The sequence below is a fragment of the Neophocaena asiaeorientalis genome, unplaced genomic scaffold (genome assembly GCF_003031525.2).
Source record: "Neophocaena asiaeorientalis asiaeorientalis breed wild unplaced genomic scaffold, Neophocaena_asiaeorientalis_V1.1 scaffold469, whole genome shotgun sequence".
Lineage (NCBI taxonomy): Eukaryota > Metazoa > Chordata > Mammalia > Artiodactyla > Phocoenidae > Neophocaena > Neophocaena asiaeorientalis.
Window position 1 is genome coordinate 548,803 of NW_020172691.1, and position 15,041 is coordinate 563,843.

At 55.3% G+C, this 15,041-nt stretch overlaps 1 protein-coding gene across 2 annotated transcripts; it reads right to left on the bottom strand.

Moving 5' to 3' along the window:
- On the bottom strand, nt 1-10,467 carry TBXA2R (thromboxane A2 receptor). 2 transcript variants are annotated; one of them, XM_024740051.1, is made up of 4 exons: nt 10,234-10,467; nt 4,917-5,785; nt 4,321-4,406; nt 725-910 (listed from the first exon to the last, which is right to left on the bottom strand). In XM_024740051.1, exons 2-4 carry the CDS (start codon nt 5,700-5,702, stop codon nt 868-870), a joined length of 915 nt encoding a protein of 304 aa, XP_024595819.1. In that variant the 5' UTR covers nt 5,703-5,785; nt 10,234-10,467; the 3' UTR covers nt 725-867. The 2 variants fall into 2 exon arrangements, with proteins under 2 accessions (XP_024595818.1, XP_024595819.1); XM_024740050.1 differs by lacking the exon at nt 4,321-4,406 and having other exon boundaries at nt 1-910; nt 10,234-10,462.
- Nucleotides 10,468-15,041: the final 4,574 nt, after the last annotated feature.

Here is a 15,041-nt window from a genome sequence, read left to right on the forward strand (position 1 = left end):
TGTAAAGTGCTTAGGGAAGACTCAATAAAGGAAGTGGGGAGAGGAGCTGGAAGCCAGCCCAACCTCTTGGGGCTTCCGCAGCCCCCCAGTCCTGCTCGGCTGCCACACGGTTGGATAGGAATATTGATACAAGAAACTTCAATAATTGACGATTTCAGAGCCAAAAGAGATTATATTTTGGCAAGAGAGGGAGTCTCTTGGCCGTTCTCATTCAACCTTTTCTAGACAGAGCCTTCTCAAATTGGGCTGTCAAAGGGAATCAACTGTACCCCAGTAAGTAGGTCATATTCAGGGGTCAGAGGGGGTCAGAGTCCCCCATTTCTGGAGGATTTCTGCAAGGGGAGGCTTACAAGTCTGCTTTCCTCCAGACACCATCCCAGCATTGCCCACACCCTTCCTGGGATTGGGAGGGGCCTCTGAGTGGGGAGGGGGCGGAGAGAGGGGAGAGGCTTTGGAAAGGGGAGTCAGGGAAGAGTTGGAGGGTCCCCAGGGATGACGGAAGACAGCACACAATCCTGCCACTAAAACTGTCCATCCTGCACTCCTGGCTCCTGGACTTCCGAACAGGCAGATGCGACTGACAGGGAGGACAAAGTTTAGATGGGGGACATGCTGGCAGGGTGCTCTGTCCTTCCAGAGCTGCCCCCGACGTCCAGCCCTGGCCCTACTGCATCGTGGACCTGCGGGTGAGCTGGGGTTGCAGGGAGAGCGACCTGGGCCGGGTACTGAGGCGAGGGTGGAGGCGCCGGATCACCGCCCGGCGAAACAGGATGTACACCCAGGGGTCGAGGATCTGGTTCCAGGTGGCCACGCGCAGGTAGATAAGCAGCTGCTTCTCGGTGGCTCGGGACAGCTGCCCAGTCGGGCTCATGGCAGGCGGGCTCCGCAGCACCGTCTGGGCGATAAAGACCTGCGGGGGGAGGGGTGTGTGTGCGTGTGGCCAGAGCGGTCAGCCGGGGGCCAGGCCGGCCACCAGCCCTGCCCTCCACCAGTACCTGCCCGGGCCACCTGCCATCCACCGAGATCCCGTGCTGATTTTGTCCCCGAGGTGCTGTGTGACCCCGGGAGAGCTGCCTGACCTCTCTGAGCTTCAGCTGATGTGGCCAAAAAATAGCACACTCTTCCTGCTCCTCTCCTGGGCACAATTAAACGTGGTGGACAAGAGGACTTGCGGGTGCGAGCAGGTGGAATCACTGTGACTGCCAGTTTTATTATTCTATCAAACATTTATGTTTTATACAAATTTTATAATATAATATCAAATTATGGTATAAAATTGTATATTAAATAATTAAATTTTATGTTGTTTATTTTGTCAGTTTATATTATATTAAAGTTTATAGTTTATAAAATTTTATGTTAAATAATGTTTGTTAAATTCTTATATTAAATCACTTTATTTTATTAAATATTGGATGTTATATTATACATCCATTATTATACATCCATTGTATAATATTATACAATATATAATGTAATAAGGTATTTACAGATTATCATAGAATATAGTTACCTAATAATTAATATATTGTTAATTATAACTATTATATATAGTTATGTTATATATATTCTATAGTATTTAAAGTTATATATGTAATTATATAATATATAACATAATTATAAGGATGTGACTATACATTACATAATGATTGATATAATTATTATTAATTAATAACATGTAATTATAGCTATATGTTATATAGTATTTAACAATTATATAATATATATTATATGATTGATATATTATTAAGTATGAATGAATAATATATAACTATAGTTATATGTTATATAGTATTTAACAGTTGTATAATATATAACTATATATTATATAATGATTGATATAATTGTTAAATATTAAATAATAAGTAATTATAGCTATATGTTATACAGTATTTAAAAATTATATAATGATTGATATAATTATTAATTCTAATCTAATTAATTATAATTATTATATTTCATAATTATAATCAAATTGATACTATATTTAATATAATTATATTCATATTGTATTGCATGTATTATATTAAAATAAACTTTTTCTTTTTTTTTTGGCTGCACCATACAGCTTGCGGAATCTTAGTTCCCTGACCAGGGATTGAACCTGTGCCCTCAGCAGTGTAAGTGCAGAGTCCTAACCACTGGACCGCTAGGAAATTCCCCCCAAATTATTATTTTAAAATTGTTTCCTGAGCACCTAGAGTGTGCTGGGCAATTCTGGGGACACTGCAGTGGCCAAGACAGACCCAGGTCCCACTTGCACAGGTTCACAGGCTCACAGCCCCATTAGGACATGTGACCAGGTGGTTGCAGCTTGGTGGTGGGAGTGGGGGTGACCTAGCAGTGATGGAGGCACTGTTGGAGCCCAGAGTAGGAGCCTGACCGGGCTTGGGAGAGGTAACCAGATGGCGAATAGGAGTTTCCCAGGTGAGTTTGAAGGAAGTGTCTGTGGGCCTTTCTTCTGGGACAATAGGGAGCTACAGGAGGTTTTAGAGCGGGAGTTACCTCATGGGCCAAATCTGGCCTGCCACCTGTTTTTGTTTTGCTTTGTTTTTGCCTTTTTGGTTTGTTTTGTTGTTTTGCTAAGAATGTTTTTACATGTGTCAATGGTGAGAGAAAAAAATTAGAAAGCATATTTTGGGGGTTTTTTAATTTAAAAAATTTTTTATTTTTATTTTTTATTTTTTGGCCATGTCACGCAGCATGCTCGACTAGGAATCGAACCCACACCCCCTGCAGTGGAAGCACGGAGTCTTAACCACTGGGCCACCAGGGTAGTGGCCTAGAAAGCATATTTTGCGACGTGACAATGACACGAAATTCAAATTTCAGAGTCCATAAATGAAGTCCTATTGGTGCACAGTCACGCCCATTTGTTTCCATGGAGCTTTCATGCCACAGCAGCAGAGCTGCGTCGTTGTCACAGAGACTGTGTTTAAAGGGCTTACTATATGGCCTTTTAGGAAAAACTTTGCTGCCCAAGGGGACCAGGAATCGTTTAATGATTCAATGATTCTACCTAGGATGCCTTCCTGGTTTTTACCTAACAGTTCAACTTCTATTTATCCTACAAAGCCTCAGTTCCAATGGTTCAGAACAGGGCAGGGCTCATCCTGGGTATTTCAAGAGAGTCAAGGCTGGAGGGCAGGGAGAAAGAAGAGGCTGAGACACATCCTTGTCAGGGACCTCTTGGTGAAGGTGACATTTGAGGGAAGACATGGAGGAGTGAGGGAGTGATCCATGTGGAGATCTGGGGTGGGGGAAAGCATTCCAGGCAGAGGGTACAGCCCAGTGCAAAGGTCCTGGGGCAGGACCGAGCCTGGCATGTTGGAGGAACAGCCAGGAGGTCCATGTGTCTGGAGCAGAGTGAGCGAGGGGGAGAGAGGGAGGAGGGGAGGGCAGGGAGGGGACAGGGCAGGTCGTGCAGGGCCTTGTGGGTGGCAGGGAGGACTTGGGCTTTTACCCTGAGGGAGGTGGGAGCCCTGGAGGGCTGTGGGCAGAGGGGGCACCTGACTCAGGTGCTCACAGGCACCGTCTAGATGCTGCTCGATAAATAATAATGATAATAATTACAAGTGAATATAGAAATGGCCTCAGCTCGACACAGATGTAGAGAATAAACGTATGGACACCAAGAGGGTAAAGTGGCGGGGTGGGGCGGTGGTGGTGGGATGAATTGGGAGATTGGGATTGACATATATACACTAATATGTATAAAACAGATAACTAATAAGAACCTGCTGTATAAAATAAATAAAATAAAATACAAAAAGAAATGGCCTCAGCTCTATGAGACCAGGCCTGGGAGGGACACCCCAGGTACAGAACAGAAGCACATTTCTCAGCCGGAAGCATCGTCCTGTAACTGCCACTCGCCTGGGACCCATCAGTGCCTGCAGCTTCACGTATCACAAAAAGAATTATGTTCCTTTCTTTTTTTTCTCCCACCATTGACACACGTAAAAACATTCTTAGCAAAACAAAACAAACCAAATTTGCAATCTTCCTATCCCACAGGTTTAGCTTTTGTTTTAGCCCTTATCACTTCCTAATATCTACCACTTCACTTATTTATATACTATGTTTATTTTCTGTCTTCCCCACGACCTAAGAGTTCCAGGAAGTCAGGCGGTTTTGTCAGTTTTGTTCCCTGTGCAGTGCCTAGACCAGAGCCAGCAACACACTCATAGCTCAGTAAATGTTTGTTGAAGGAACCAATGAACAAATGAGTTCATGTCATCATCCTGACAGTCACTCTGAGAGGCTGGCACCATAATAGGGGGAGATTGAGGCTGGAGGAGATTGAGGCTGGAGATTGACCTGTAGCCAGAGTCACATGATAAGTCCTTGTTGGATGTGGGCTGGAAACCAAGTATCTGATTCCAGTCTCCAGACTTGTCGCCATCCTGTCAGAAATGGAAAAATAACCACTCCAAGTGGCCAATTACATCAATCAGTGGAAGGACTTCAGCAAGCTCCCCTGACTCAGGGAAGATCTGTGCAAGGCTAGGGTCCAGCCCAGAACTAGGCACAAAGTAGAAATGATTCAGTAATTGTACCTGGAATGTCCTCCCTGCTTTTCTCTGGCAGGTAAACTCCTCTTCACCCTTCAAAACCCCAGCTCCAATGCCCCTCTTCCAGAAAGCCTTCCCTGATATCCCAGGGAGAGCCTGGGAGCCCTTCCCTGGGCATCTCAGTCCCAGGACACTGCCTCTGCCCCAGTCCTGCCCCCAGTTTGGGATTATCTGTGTCTTGCTCATGGGTTCCTCAAGGAAGGACCCTTGAACACTGGGGTCATGCCCACATTTTCTTGGGCGGACGAGAACCTGAGGGTTATGAATTCATTCGGGAGGAACCGAGGCCCAGTCACCAAGGGTGGGGGGGAGACCCCGGCAGCCCCTGCCCCCGCCACTCACCAGCAGCGGCATCCAGCAGATGCTGGCCACCACCATGATGCCCATGAGCTGAGCCATCATCTCGATCTCGCAGTCCCGTGGGCGCTGCTGGGCGGCCTCCTGCCCGTGGTAGACGTGGCACAGGGTGGCCACGCTGATCGTGTTGAGCAGGAAGGACAGCCCCACTGAGAGGCTGCCAAGGAGGGTGAAGAGCAAACCGAAGACCACATCCCCTGGCTCGGCACCGAGTGTGAGGAAGCACCAGGAGCCTGGGTACTGCACGGTGTAGCGACCTACACCCAGCAGGGGCAGCAGGCCCAGAGCCAGCGCGGTGGCCCACACCAGCCCCACCATGGTCCAAGCCCGGCGCTGCGAGGAGGCTGCGGGCCGTGAGAAGGGCCGGGTGATGCCCAGGTAGCGCTCCGAGGCCATGGCGGCCCCCAGCAGCAGCGGGCACAGGCCAAAAAAGACCATGATGACGCCCATGAAGTGGCAGAGGCTGCAACCGGGGTCCACGGCCTGCCAGTCAAAGAGGGCGGCGTGCTGGGACACCACGATGATGCCAGTGACCAGCAGCCCCATGAAGTCAGTGATGACCAGGCCACAGAGGAAGGTCAGGAAGGAGGATCGCGCATGGGAGCTGCCCTGCCGCGCACTCACCAGCACGCTCAACGCCAGCAGGTTGGAGGCCAGGCCCATCAGGCAGAAGGAGGCCGCAAACCAGGGGGAGGCGATCAGGCGCCGTTCCTCCAGCGTGATGTTTGTTGGCCGCAAACAGGGCCCCAGAGAACTGCCATTGGGCCACATGGCGCCAGAGCGGAGTGGGGAGGGTCACCACCCCATCAGGCCAAGGCTGCAGGTGGGGTGGACTGGCACTGGCTCAGGCACACCTGGGGAGGGTGGTGGCGGAAGAGAAGATTTGCTGGTGATTCATTCTGCATTTTAGTCTGAGCAGCCCTGGTGAACTCCTACACAACCTTCAATGCCCCAGCTCAAATATCCCCTCCTATAGGAAGCCTTTCCTGACCTATCTCACTCCCTACTCAGTAAGTATTACTATTACTACTATGACTAGCTCCAGCCCTGTCCTGCCCAGGCTCAGTGACCCTCAAGGGTGAGGATCAGTTCTGTCTCCTCTGGGAACCCTGAAAGACACCAGTTAGTATTTGCCAGGTCTCAGAGAAGGGCTGAGAAGCCCCAGTTTGAACTCCAGCCCTGGTACCCACTGTGTGACCCCAGGCAAATGATTTCTTCTCTCTAAACTTCCATTTCCCTGCTGGTCATCCATCTGAGCCCTTGGTGGACTGCAGAATCCAGAACAGATTTCAGCTATTGTAAAACAGGACACACCCAGTGTGGGGAGGGCAGCTGGCTGGTGGCCAGAGGTCGCTGGTTCTCTAGTGGGCTCCAAGGTCAGCCTTGTGGGTTACAATTTCTTGTGAAATTGTGGGAGAAACCCGGCCCCATTGGTGTTTTAGGGAGAGCCTTCCTCACATGTTGGAATCGTGTAGATTCTTTTTTTCCCCCGTTTTTGTTTAATAAGAAATAAACCCAGAAATCCAGTTCCATCTGGGAGCAAAACTCAGGTCATTTGGAACAACAGGATCCCTAGGGACAGGCTATGAACAATAGGAGGAGGGTAATGGGCTATAAACTACCCTGTGTGGGGCTGGGGGAGAAAATTGGAGAGACATATGGGTCTGACTGCCTCGGGTGTGGACGAATCAGCCACATATGGGGACGTCGAGTAGAATTAAAATGAGACCATTCAAAAGCCAGCTTCCAGGGGCTTCCCTGGTAGTCCAGTGGGTAAGACTCCGCGCTCCCAATGCAGGGGTCCTGGGTTCAATCCCTGGTCGGGGAACTAGATCCCACATGCATGACGCAACTAAAGAGTTACATGCCGCAACTAAGAGTCCACATGCCACAACTAAGAAGTCTGCATGCTGCAACTAAGAAGTCCGCATGCCGCAACTATTCCCCAAAAGGACACAGCAGGGAGGGCGTAAGGTCGCCCAGGGGGCCGGCACCCCACCCTGGGCGCACACCACGAGCCATCCTTGTGCTGGCAGGGAGGGGGCACTGGGTGGCAGGATCAGAGTGGGCAAAGGTGGGGAGGCAGGGCCATGGGAGGCACAGATGGCCCAGGCAGTTAAAGCTCAGAAAGGTCCTCTTATGATCTCCATTTTGCAAAGGCAGGGAACCTGAGGCACAGAGAGGTTAAATAACTAATCCAAAGTCACACAGCCTAGCCGGGGTGGATCTGAGATTTAAACTCGGGCCTCATTACATACAAATGTGTGTAATTGAGTCAAAGGCCTGCGAGTCAGGTGGAGGCTGGTGGGAGGTGGGTGTGGAGGGTCACCATCATTGGAATTTTCCTTGATGAAAAACAGATAGAATTTTTCTGGGGAATTCCCTGGCGGCCCAGTGGTTAAGACTCCGAGCTTTCACTGCCGAGGGCACGGGTTCAGTCCCTGGTCAGGGAACTAAGATCCTGCAAGCTGTGCAGCTCAGCCAAACAAGACAAACAAAAAACACACCAACCAAACAAACAAAAAAAAGGGATAGAATTTTTCTAAAAAGTTGGTCAGACTGGATTCGAACACTGACTTTGCCACAATCCCTGAGGGGAGTCAAGTCCCCGCTCTGAGTCTCAGTCTCCCTTCCTATAAAATGGGGCAGATGACGAGAATGACTTCGTCCATGCCCAGGGCTAAGCCCACGTAGGCGCTCCGTTCGTGCTAGCCCTGAGCCCATGCCTGTGACCTGGCCTCAGCAGTGAGCGTGCTCCGCTACCCCCTCACTCCCCATCTCATTAATTCAGCTCAGCAACTCCTTACTGAGCCTCATAAATTATCCAGCTCCTGCTGGCCAGCTCCACAGAGCTTCCCTCCCAGGCTGAGAGCCAAGGCCACTGCCACTTCGATGGGGGCGGGGCCTGGAGACGGAAACCTGAACCCCAGAGGGGTGGGGGCTTTCCACTGTGCTCGGCCATCTGAGCCCTCCACTCCCCGGCAGGGGTGTGCTCTTTGCCATCTCAGATTTGGCCTGCACTTGGATTCCCCCTGGGGCGGGGTGCTTGCTCCCTCCCTCCCTTGAGAGCTAGCAATGCGCTGTTTCTAAACATTCCTGGGGACTCAGGGCTGTGCCTGCGGTCACTGCCCCTGCCTCAGCCCTGAGTGACCGCCAGCTCCTCCCGGGTCTCATGGTCCCCTGGTTCCCCACCCTTGCGCGGGAGCTTATGTACCCGGGGACACACACCCCCGTGTCTGCCTCGTCTCCCATGTCTGGGAACAAGCCTGTGGCCCAGGGCCTTTGGCCTGGGGGAGGCTGGAAACTGGCACCACTCCCTCTGGCCCCAGCCGGCGGTTTCCAGTCCCCCCGAGGGGTTCAGGTGAGAACGGCCAGCTCAAGTTCCCCAGGCAAGCGGGCCAGAGGGGCACCTGGCGAGGCCTCCCTTCCCCTCCCACATTGGCCGGGAGGGCTGGCAGGGCCCCCACCCTGCAGGGGACCGTGCTCTTCCCAGCCCGAGGGCCATAAGCACCACGCTGTGACCCTTGGGGGAACTGCTCTCCCTCTCTGTGCCTCAAGAGAAACATGGACCCCAGATTTGCTGGACAAACCCAGGATTCCATGGCCCGAGAGTGGGGAGGTTTGGACTTTGAAGGTCCAGGAGGGTTCTGGAATTCTAACAAGTTCCCAGTTCTGGAAGATGAAGGCCCCAAGAATCTAGAATTTCAAGGGGCTGAGGTTCCAGAACTTTGATGGGAATTTGGTTGGGTCCTGGGTTCCAGAAATATCTCTCGGGTCCTGGCTCCTCTCTGGAGGATGGACTTTCAGTGCTCCCTCAGCCTCCCTCGGTGAGGCCGGGAGGGATCTATCCACCGCTGTCCCAGAGGCCTGTGCACTGGGTTGGGCTCGGGCACCAGGCTGGTCCTCCCTCCGCCCACCATGGTGGCTCCGATGGAATGTGGTCTTTGGTTCCCAAGGGCCAGGCCCCTCCTCTGCCTGATGGTCCGTCATCACCTCTGCCCCACTCTTCTCCTCCCACTCCTGTGATCCATCCGTCTTTCAACAAGTCCCTCTTCCTCTTGACACGCCACCACCTGGCCTGCCCGGGCTGCCTGTCCTCACGCCGTGGACCCACCCAGGCTCCCCCAAGGGTGACGGTGACCTCAGACAAACTCGGACTGGAGCCCACAATCTGCCACTGCCCATCTGGGGGCTCGACCTTGCTGAGTCTCAGTTTCCGCCTCTGTGAAATGGGGATAACAAGGACACCGACTCGCCTGCTGGCATTCTGGCTGGTCTTCCCAGGCCTGACCTGCTCCTGCCACCGAGACTTTGCCTCCGTTGTGCACCCCCATCCCCACCCCGCCTGGTGCACCCCCATCCCCACCCCGCCTGGTGCACCCTTCCTGCTTCCTGGCTGTGCTCACAGCTCATCTCCTGGCTGTGTGCATGGGGCAGCCAGGTGGGAGCCCTGATGCTCTGTGTGACCTTGGCCCACTTCCACGTTTCCTAAGTCCTTTAATGCTGCCCAGGTGACCAACGACGATGTCCTCTGGCATGAAAGTGCAGGGACCAGGCCAATCTCTGCATCAGTTCCTGCCCTTACCCGATGCAGACCTGCACGCCTGAGGGTGTGGACCCCCTCCACGCCCTTGTGCAGCCACAGACGCCCACACAGACACAAACGCATACATGCAGGGCCACTGTCAGTCCCCAGGCTCACCCCTGCCTTCCCCCACCACAAGACTCAATTTTCCGGGAACTTTTCCTGTTCGTGACAGCAGCCAGGCCCCCACCCCAGAGGCATCACAATCTGCCTGCCAGGGTTGGAGCTTAGCCTTGGCCCAGACTCACACGGTCCCTCCCTGTGAGCCTCAGTTTCCTTATCTGTCCAAGCACCAGCGGGGGACGGATGGGTGATGAAGGGACAGGACCCAAGCCAGGCGGCCAGTGGTTAATGATGGGCACAACTCCGAGTGTGCACACAGACACACAAACAACCGGACGTGTGCTCACACTCACAGCCACAGCCAGCACCCTGGCTCCCTCCCCAGCTGTAGTGGCACCACAGGACACGGAATGGCCGGGCACAGACCCAGGGAAACCCACACACAAAGCACATCCTCCGCCACACTGGCCACAGAGGCACACGCAGGTGCCCAGGGCCGGTAGCACTCCAGGCACGGGATCCAAGCTCACCAATGCCCCGGAACACCCAGCACCTGGCAATTGTCACCGCCCACGGTGAAACACCCACAGCAGGGCGGGTCACCGCAGGATACACCCAAGGCACACCTGCCCACTCTCATGCCCCGCCCCTAACCTGATGGCCAATTGTCCTCAGCAGGCGATGGTCGATGGGGCGTGCAGGGGTAGCCAGCCGCGCAGTCGTGTCCCGGCGGACCGGGCTGGAGGGGGGCGTGCGGAAGCGGAAGCAGGGCGGCTTCCGGGGCCCCTGAGGAAACTGAGTCACATCGGAAGAACCACGCCGAGGACCCCGGCACTGCCACGTCGCGGCGGGACACAGATAGAGGGTGGGACGGGGCGGGGTCCCGGGCCGCGGGAGGGGCGGCGAGGTCCCCTCCCGGCCTGGAGGGGGTTCGGCGGGGACTAAAAATAGCCCGGGGCTGGGGCTCCGTCCTGCGGCCGGCGCCCGTCTCTGCTAGTGTCTGGCTCAATCTCTGTGTCTTTCGGTCTGTCTCCCATCAGCCCCTCCAGTCCCGCGCTGGCCACGCCCCTCCCGCCCGGGCTGATGAGGGTCAGTGGGCGCCCCCTAGCCCAGCGGGGAGACCGCGAGGCCTCCTGGGGGAGGGGGCGCCCATGGGACCCCAGGGCCGTAGGGGCAGGGGCGGTGGCCGGCGCCCCCTCGGGAGCCTCCGCCCGCTCCCCCCCCCCCCGCCCCCCCATCACCGTCCGGGCTGCACCCGAGGATGAGAGGGGGCGGGGGCGGGCCCGGCGGGCCCCGCTCCCCAGGGCGCCAGACCCCGACCCAGGGACCCAGGGCTCAGAGCTGGTGAACCCGGTGGGGTGGGGCCTGGCACACAGTAGGTGCCTCATAAGTGTAGGGTCTGTCTGAGGCCCCTGCCCGGGCTGGGGGTAGAGGTGCAGGGACGTTTGGAGGGGAGAGGCGAGCACACTCTCCACCCAGGAGCTTCGTGGGCAGCCTGCTGAGACAGGCTTCTCGAGCAGGTGATCTGGGAGGGCTGTGGGTGGTGGCATTCTAGGGTCCTGTGAGGACACAGGCTGGCATTGGGGCCAGAGGAGGCAAAGCCCCCTGCAGAGCCGCCTGCAGTCCGGGTGGGGAGGTGTGCTTTCCCTCAGCCCCCGCAGTGCAGGGTGGGGAAGGATGCCCAGAGCCCGGCACTGCAGGAGTGATTGAGGATGAGCAGCGGGCTGGAAGCAGGGCTGGGGAATGTCTCCCCAGGAAGGATCGGCTTCCTTGGAAGCCCCCAGACTCACTCAGGGCTGTGGGCCAGGGTCTGATCAGCCCAAAGCCATGAAAGCAGAGGGTGACCACCTGGGTACGGCTAGAGCAAAGGCATGGAGGCTGGACCGTGATGCAGGAAAGTGAGAAGCTCCTTAAAGGTCCTTCCTGCCCACAGTCCTTGGGCCTCAGGTGGGTGAAGGGGGTCCACGGGCCTGGGGCTGGCCTTCGAAGATGTGTGGAGGGCAGGGCTTGGGCATGGAGGGGTGGCCTTGGGCCTCCCTGGCCCTCAGTTAAGGCCTGGAGTGAGCCGGGGCTGTCTGGCTTGGCCTTGACCTCACCCCACCCAGTCCTCAGGAGCCTGGGAGGGGCACAGAGTACAGGCTCTGAGTGAGAAAGATGGACTCCTGCCCTGGCCCTGCTCTCCCCTCCATTGGGTCTACCCACTATCCTTCCGGCCTCTGCATCCCTCCAGATGGCACCTCCTCTGTTCCATCCCACTTAACCGTAACTTCTCTTCCTTGACAAGGAATCTCCCCAACTCCTATGCATCTGGCAGAGCCCTGGCTTCGAGGCCCTCCCCTCTGTAAAGCCTAGTTGTTCCAGGCAGTCTTGCCTCCCCCACCCCCTCCTTAAGGGCAACTCTGTGTGGCAGCCCATGTGGTAGAACAGGTAGACTAAACCTGACCTGCCCTCAAAGATCCCCCAGGCTGGAGAGAGAGAAAGCTGGATACAGACAGTCCCACTCTCCTGCGCTCAGGGCTGGGCCCAAGGAAGTGACAGGGCTTAGGTAGGAGCCCAGGAGGTGAGCCAGGAAGGCATCCTGGGGTGGGGGTAAGGGAGAAGGGACTGAGAACTGGGGCTTTGTGGAATGCGTAGGAGTTCCACAGGTCCAAGAGACGTGGCAGAAATTACACGTGCAAAACTTTGGAGGCAAGAGAGAACATGAGGCTTCGGGGAACTGTAAGGAAGGCAGACTTGGTGGGAAGAGGATGTGGGGCTGGGACTTCAGATGGAGTGGTGGGTGAGATGAAAGGGGACTGTTCCGGTCTCACTTCCTCTGGCCTGAGATAAGAAGGACGGTGCTCCTTCTGGGAAGTAGCCAGGGCAGGGGTCAGAGAAGCGCACTCGACTTGCAATTAGCCTAGGTCTCACCACGACTCTGCAAGGCGGGGGGGGGATAAAAATGCTCATTTTATAGATGGGAAACTGAGGCCTGGAAGGCAGATAGGACATGTCAAAGGCCACGTGTGGGTGGGATCTGAATATGAGTACTGGGCTTCCCCCACCTCCTGGGCTGGTGGCTAGTGGTCTCCTGGCCTCCGTTTCCCACCCCCCACCCTGCTCAAAGGGCACACGGGAGTCGTGGGAGGGGTTGAGATGGCCTGGGGGCTCCAGATGGTGGGACGTGCCATGGCTGTGGTTTCCGGTGGGAGCCAGGCAGAGAGCATCTATTCTTAGCTTCACTCACAGCCCAGGGCAGGAAGAGGCTGGGGTGGGGGTTGGGGACAATCTGAGGGACACTGGGTGGATGCTGGGCCAGGGCTGTGTCATGGGGCAGCTGGGTGGGGTGATGTGCCTCCAGTCTGCCTGAGGCGTCTCCCTGACACTCAACTTGTGCCCTGCCCAGCTTACTCACCCTCTATGGCTCCCCAGTGCCCTGGGAAAGAGTCCAGCAGCTGGACTTGCATTCGGCCCTGCCCTGGGCGCACCTGTTGCCTTTTCCTCTGAAAGGCAGGCCCCACCCTCCTTCTCTGCCCGGCAGCCCCATCCTCCCAGGCCCAGAACCTGCATCCCTCCCCTCCTCCAGGGAGCCTTCAGTGGCCCTTCTGGGGCCCCCCAGACTCAGTGCCTCCCCTGCCCTACCCTGACTCCTTGCCTGGAGGGCGACTGAGCCCAGCTCTCCTCCCTCCAGACGGGGGGCTCCTGGCTAAACACGTGCCCAGCGAGTCGGGGTCACAGCCACCTTGTTCTGCCTGCTCAGAGCCGCCACCTCCCTTGGGTAGACTCCCTGCCTGGATTGCAGGAGGGGCGTGAGGAGGAACCAGGATGCTGGGGCTGGGAGGACTCCTTAGGAGGCAGGTGGGGAAACGGTCTGCGAATGGGAGGTTGGAGAAACCCGGGTTCTAACCCTGACTGCTGCTTTCTAGGCTTGAAAACATGTGCCTCTGTGAGCCTGTTTCCCCAAATGGACACAAGCGCTGTCATGTAGGGCTGGCGTGAGGTCCACAAAACACAGGCTAAAGGCCAGCCTATTTCAGCCACACAGAACCTGTGCTCTGAGAACAGAACAAGGCCCGACCCATCTGGTGACAAAGCACCCTGCTAGGCGCGAAAGTGCCTCCCGGCTCTGCCCCCGACTCAACCCTGCTCCCTGCTCCCGGGGCCTGTCCCACACTCGATGACAGTGGAGCAGGCCAGGGATTAACTGGTAGCGGCTGCCCAGAAGATTCTAAGATTGCTCTGGCAATCAGCAATTGATTACTAATGCCTGTGGAGGGTTCCAAAGGGGATGGATATGGTCTGTGTGCTGCTCTCAAGGGTAGTCTTCATTCTGGACCAGGCTGGCTGGGTGGGACAGGGTCTGCAGTGGGGATTGGGCGTCCCATGACCAGATGCACTTCCCTGCTGAGTCCCCAAGCTCTGCTGTCTAGAACATGTTTACTGATGTACGAGCATGTGTGGGGTGGGGCAGGGCAGTGGAGGCCAGAGCTGAGCCAGAGGCTCCTGGGACATTGTTAAGTCGGGGTTGGTAGATGACCAGTGGCCTGGGGAGTGTCAGCCTCAGCGCTGGGGACATAGGGGCAGATTACTGTCTGTGGGGGGCCATCGTGGGCCCTGTGAGGTGTGGAACAGCATCCCTGGCCCCCACGCCACGATGTCAGGAGCCCCCCAGATCATGACCAGCACAGATGTCCTCAGACACCAATTAGCATCGTCCCCTGGCCTAGGTGAGCAGCTGCGCACCTCCTGGAGCGTTCAGAAGTACACCCTCCTTCTGGGAGCTGAGGCCAGGGGTGGGGGACAAAGCGGGAGGAAGCCCTCAGACTATGAGGGGCTCCCTAAGGAACTGTCATTGACTATTTTTAGGTGTGGTAGTTGTTTTCAAAAGGTCTTCTTGGCCGTTTAGTGCCTTAGTTGTGACAGATGTGCTGTGGTTACGTAAGGCGTTAACAATGGGGACAGCTGAGTGTGGGGTGCGGGAACACTAGACTATCTCTGCGGCATTTCTGAAAACCTAAACTTATTCCAAAATAAAATGTTTATTGAAAAGAAACATGCAATCTCACAAGTAGACCAATTAAATGAAAATAAACAAGATTCCCCCCCACCCCCCACACCCCCACCTAAAAAAATCGTTTTACAGAAACAGCCTGAAACAGAAATGTTTCCAGATGAAATAGGGTGTTTGGGCGAGGCTGTCTGAGGAGCTGGCAGCGGCCCTTCAGGCTTCTGACCACTTGAGGTTGGAAATGTCTCCATAAGAAAACGCTAAAAGCAATCTGTTTCTGGGGTGGGCCCGCCTGGGGCACCGTTGACAGTCTATGACTGGGTGAGTGATCGTACTTGCCAGGCCCTTGACTGCCCATGTCTGAGACTCGGCAACAAGGAGAGCAGCCCTGTGGTGGCTGGGAAGTGGCTCTAGGAGCGCAGCCTTGAGGGACGCGCAGAGGCCCAGAGGCCCGATGGGGCGCCACAGCCACACC

What these genes read in the sequence shown, in the direction of transcription:
- TBXA2R (XM_024740050.1), bottom strand. Translation starts at nt 5,702, where the DNA reads ATGTGGCCCAATGGCAGTTCTCTGGGGCCCTGTTTGCGGCCAACAAAC. An exon ending in TCTGCTGGATGCCGCTGCTG is followed by an intron (nt 911 to 4,916) that starts GTGAGTGGCGGG and finishes CTCCCCCCGCAG; the next exon opens with GTCTTTATCGCCCAGACGGT.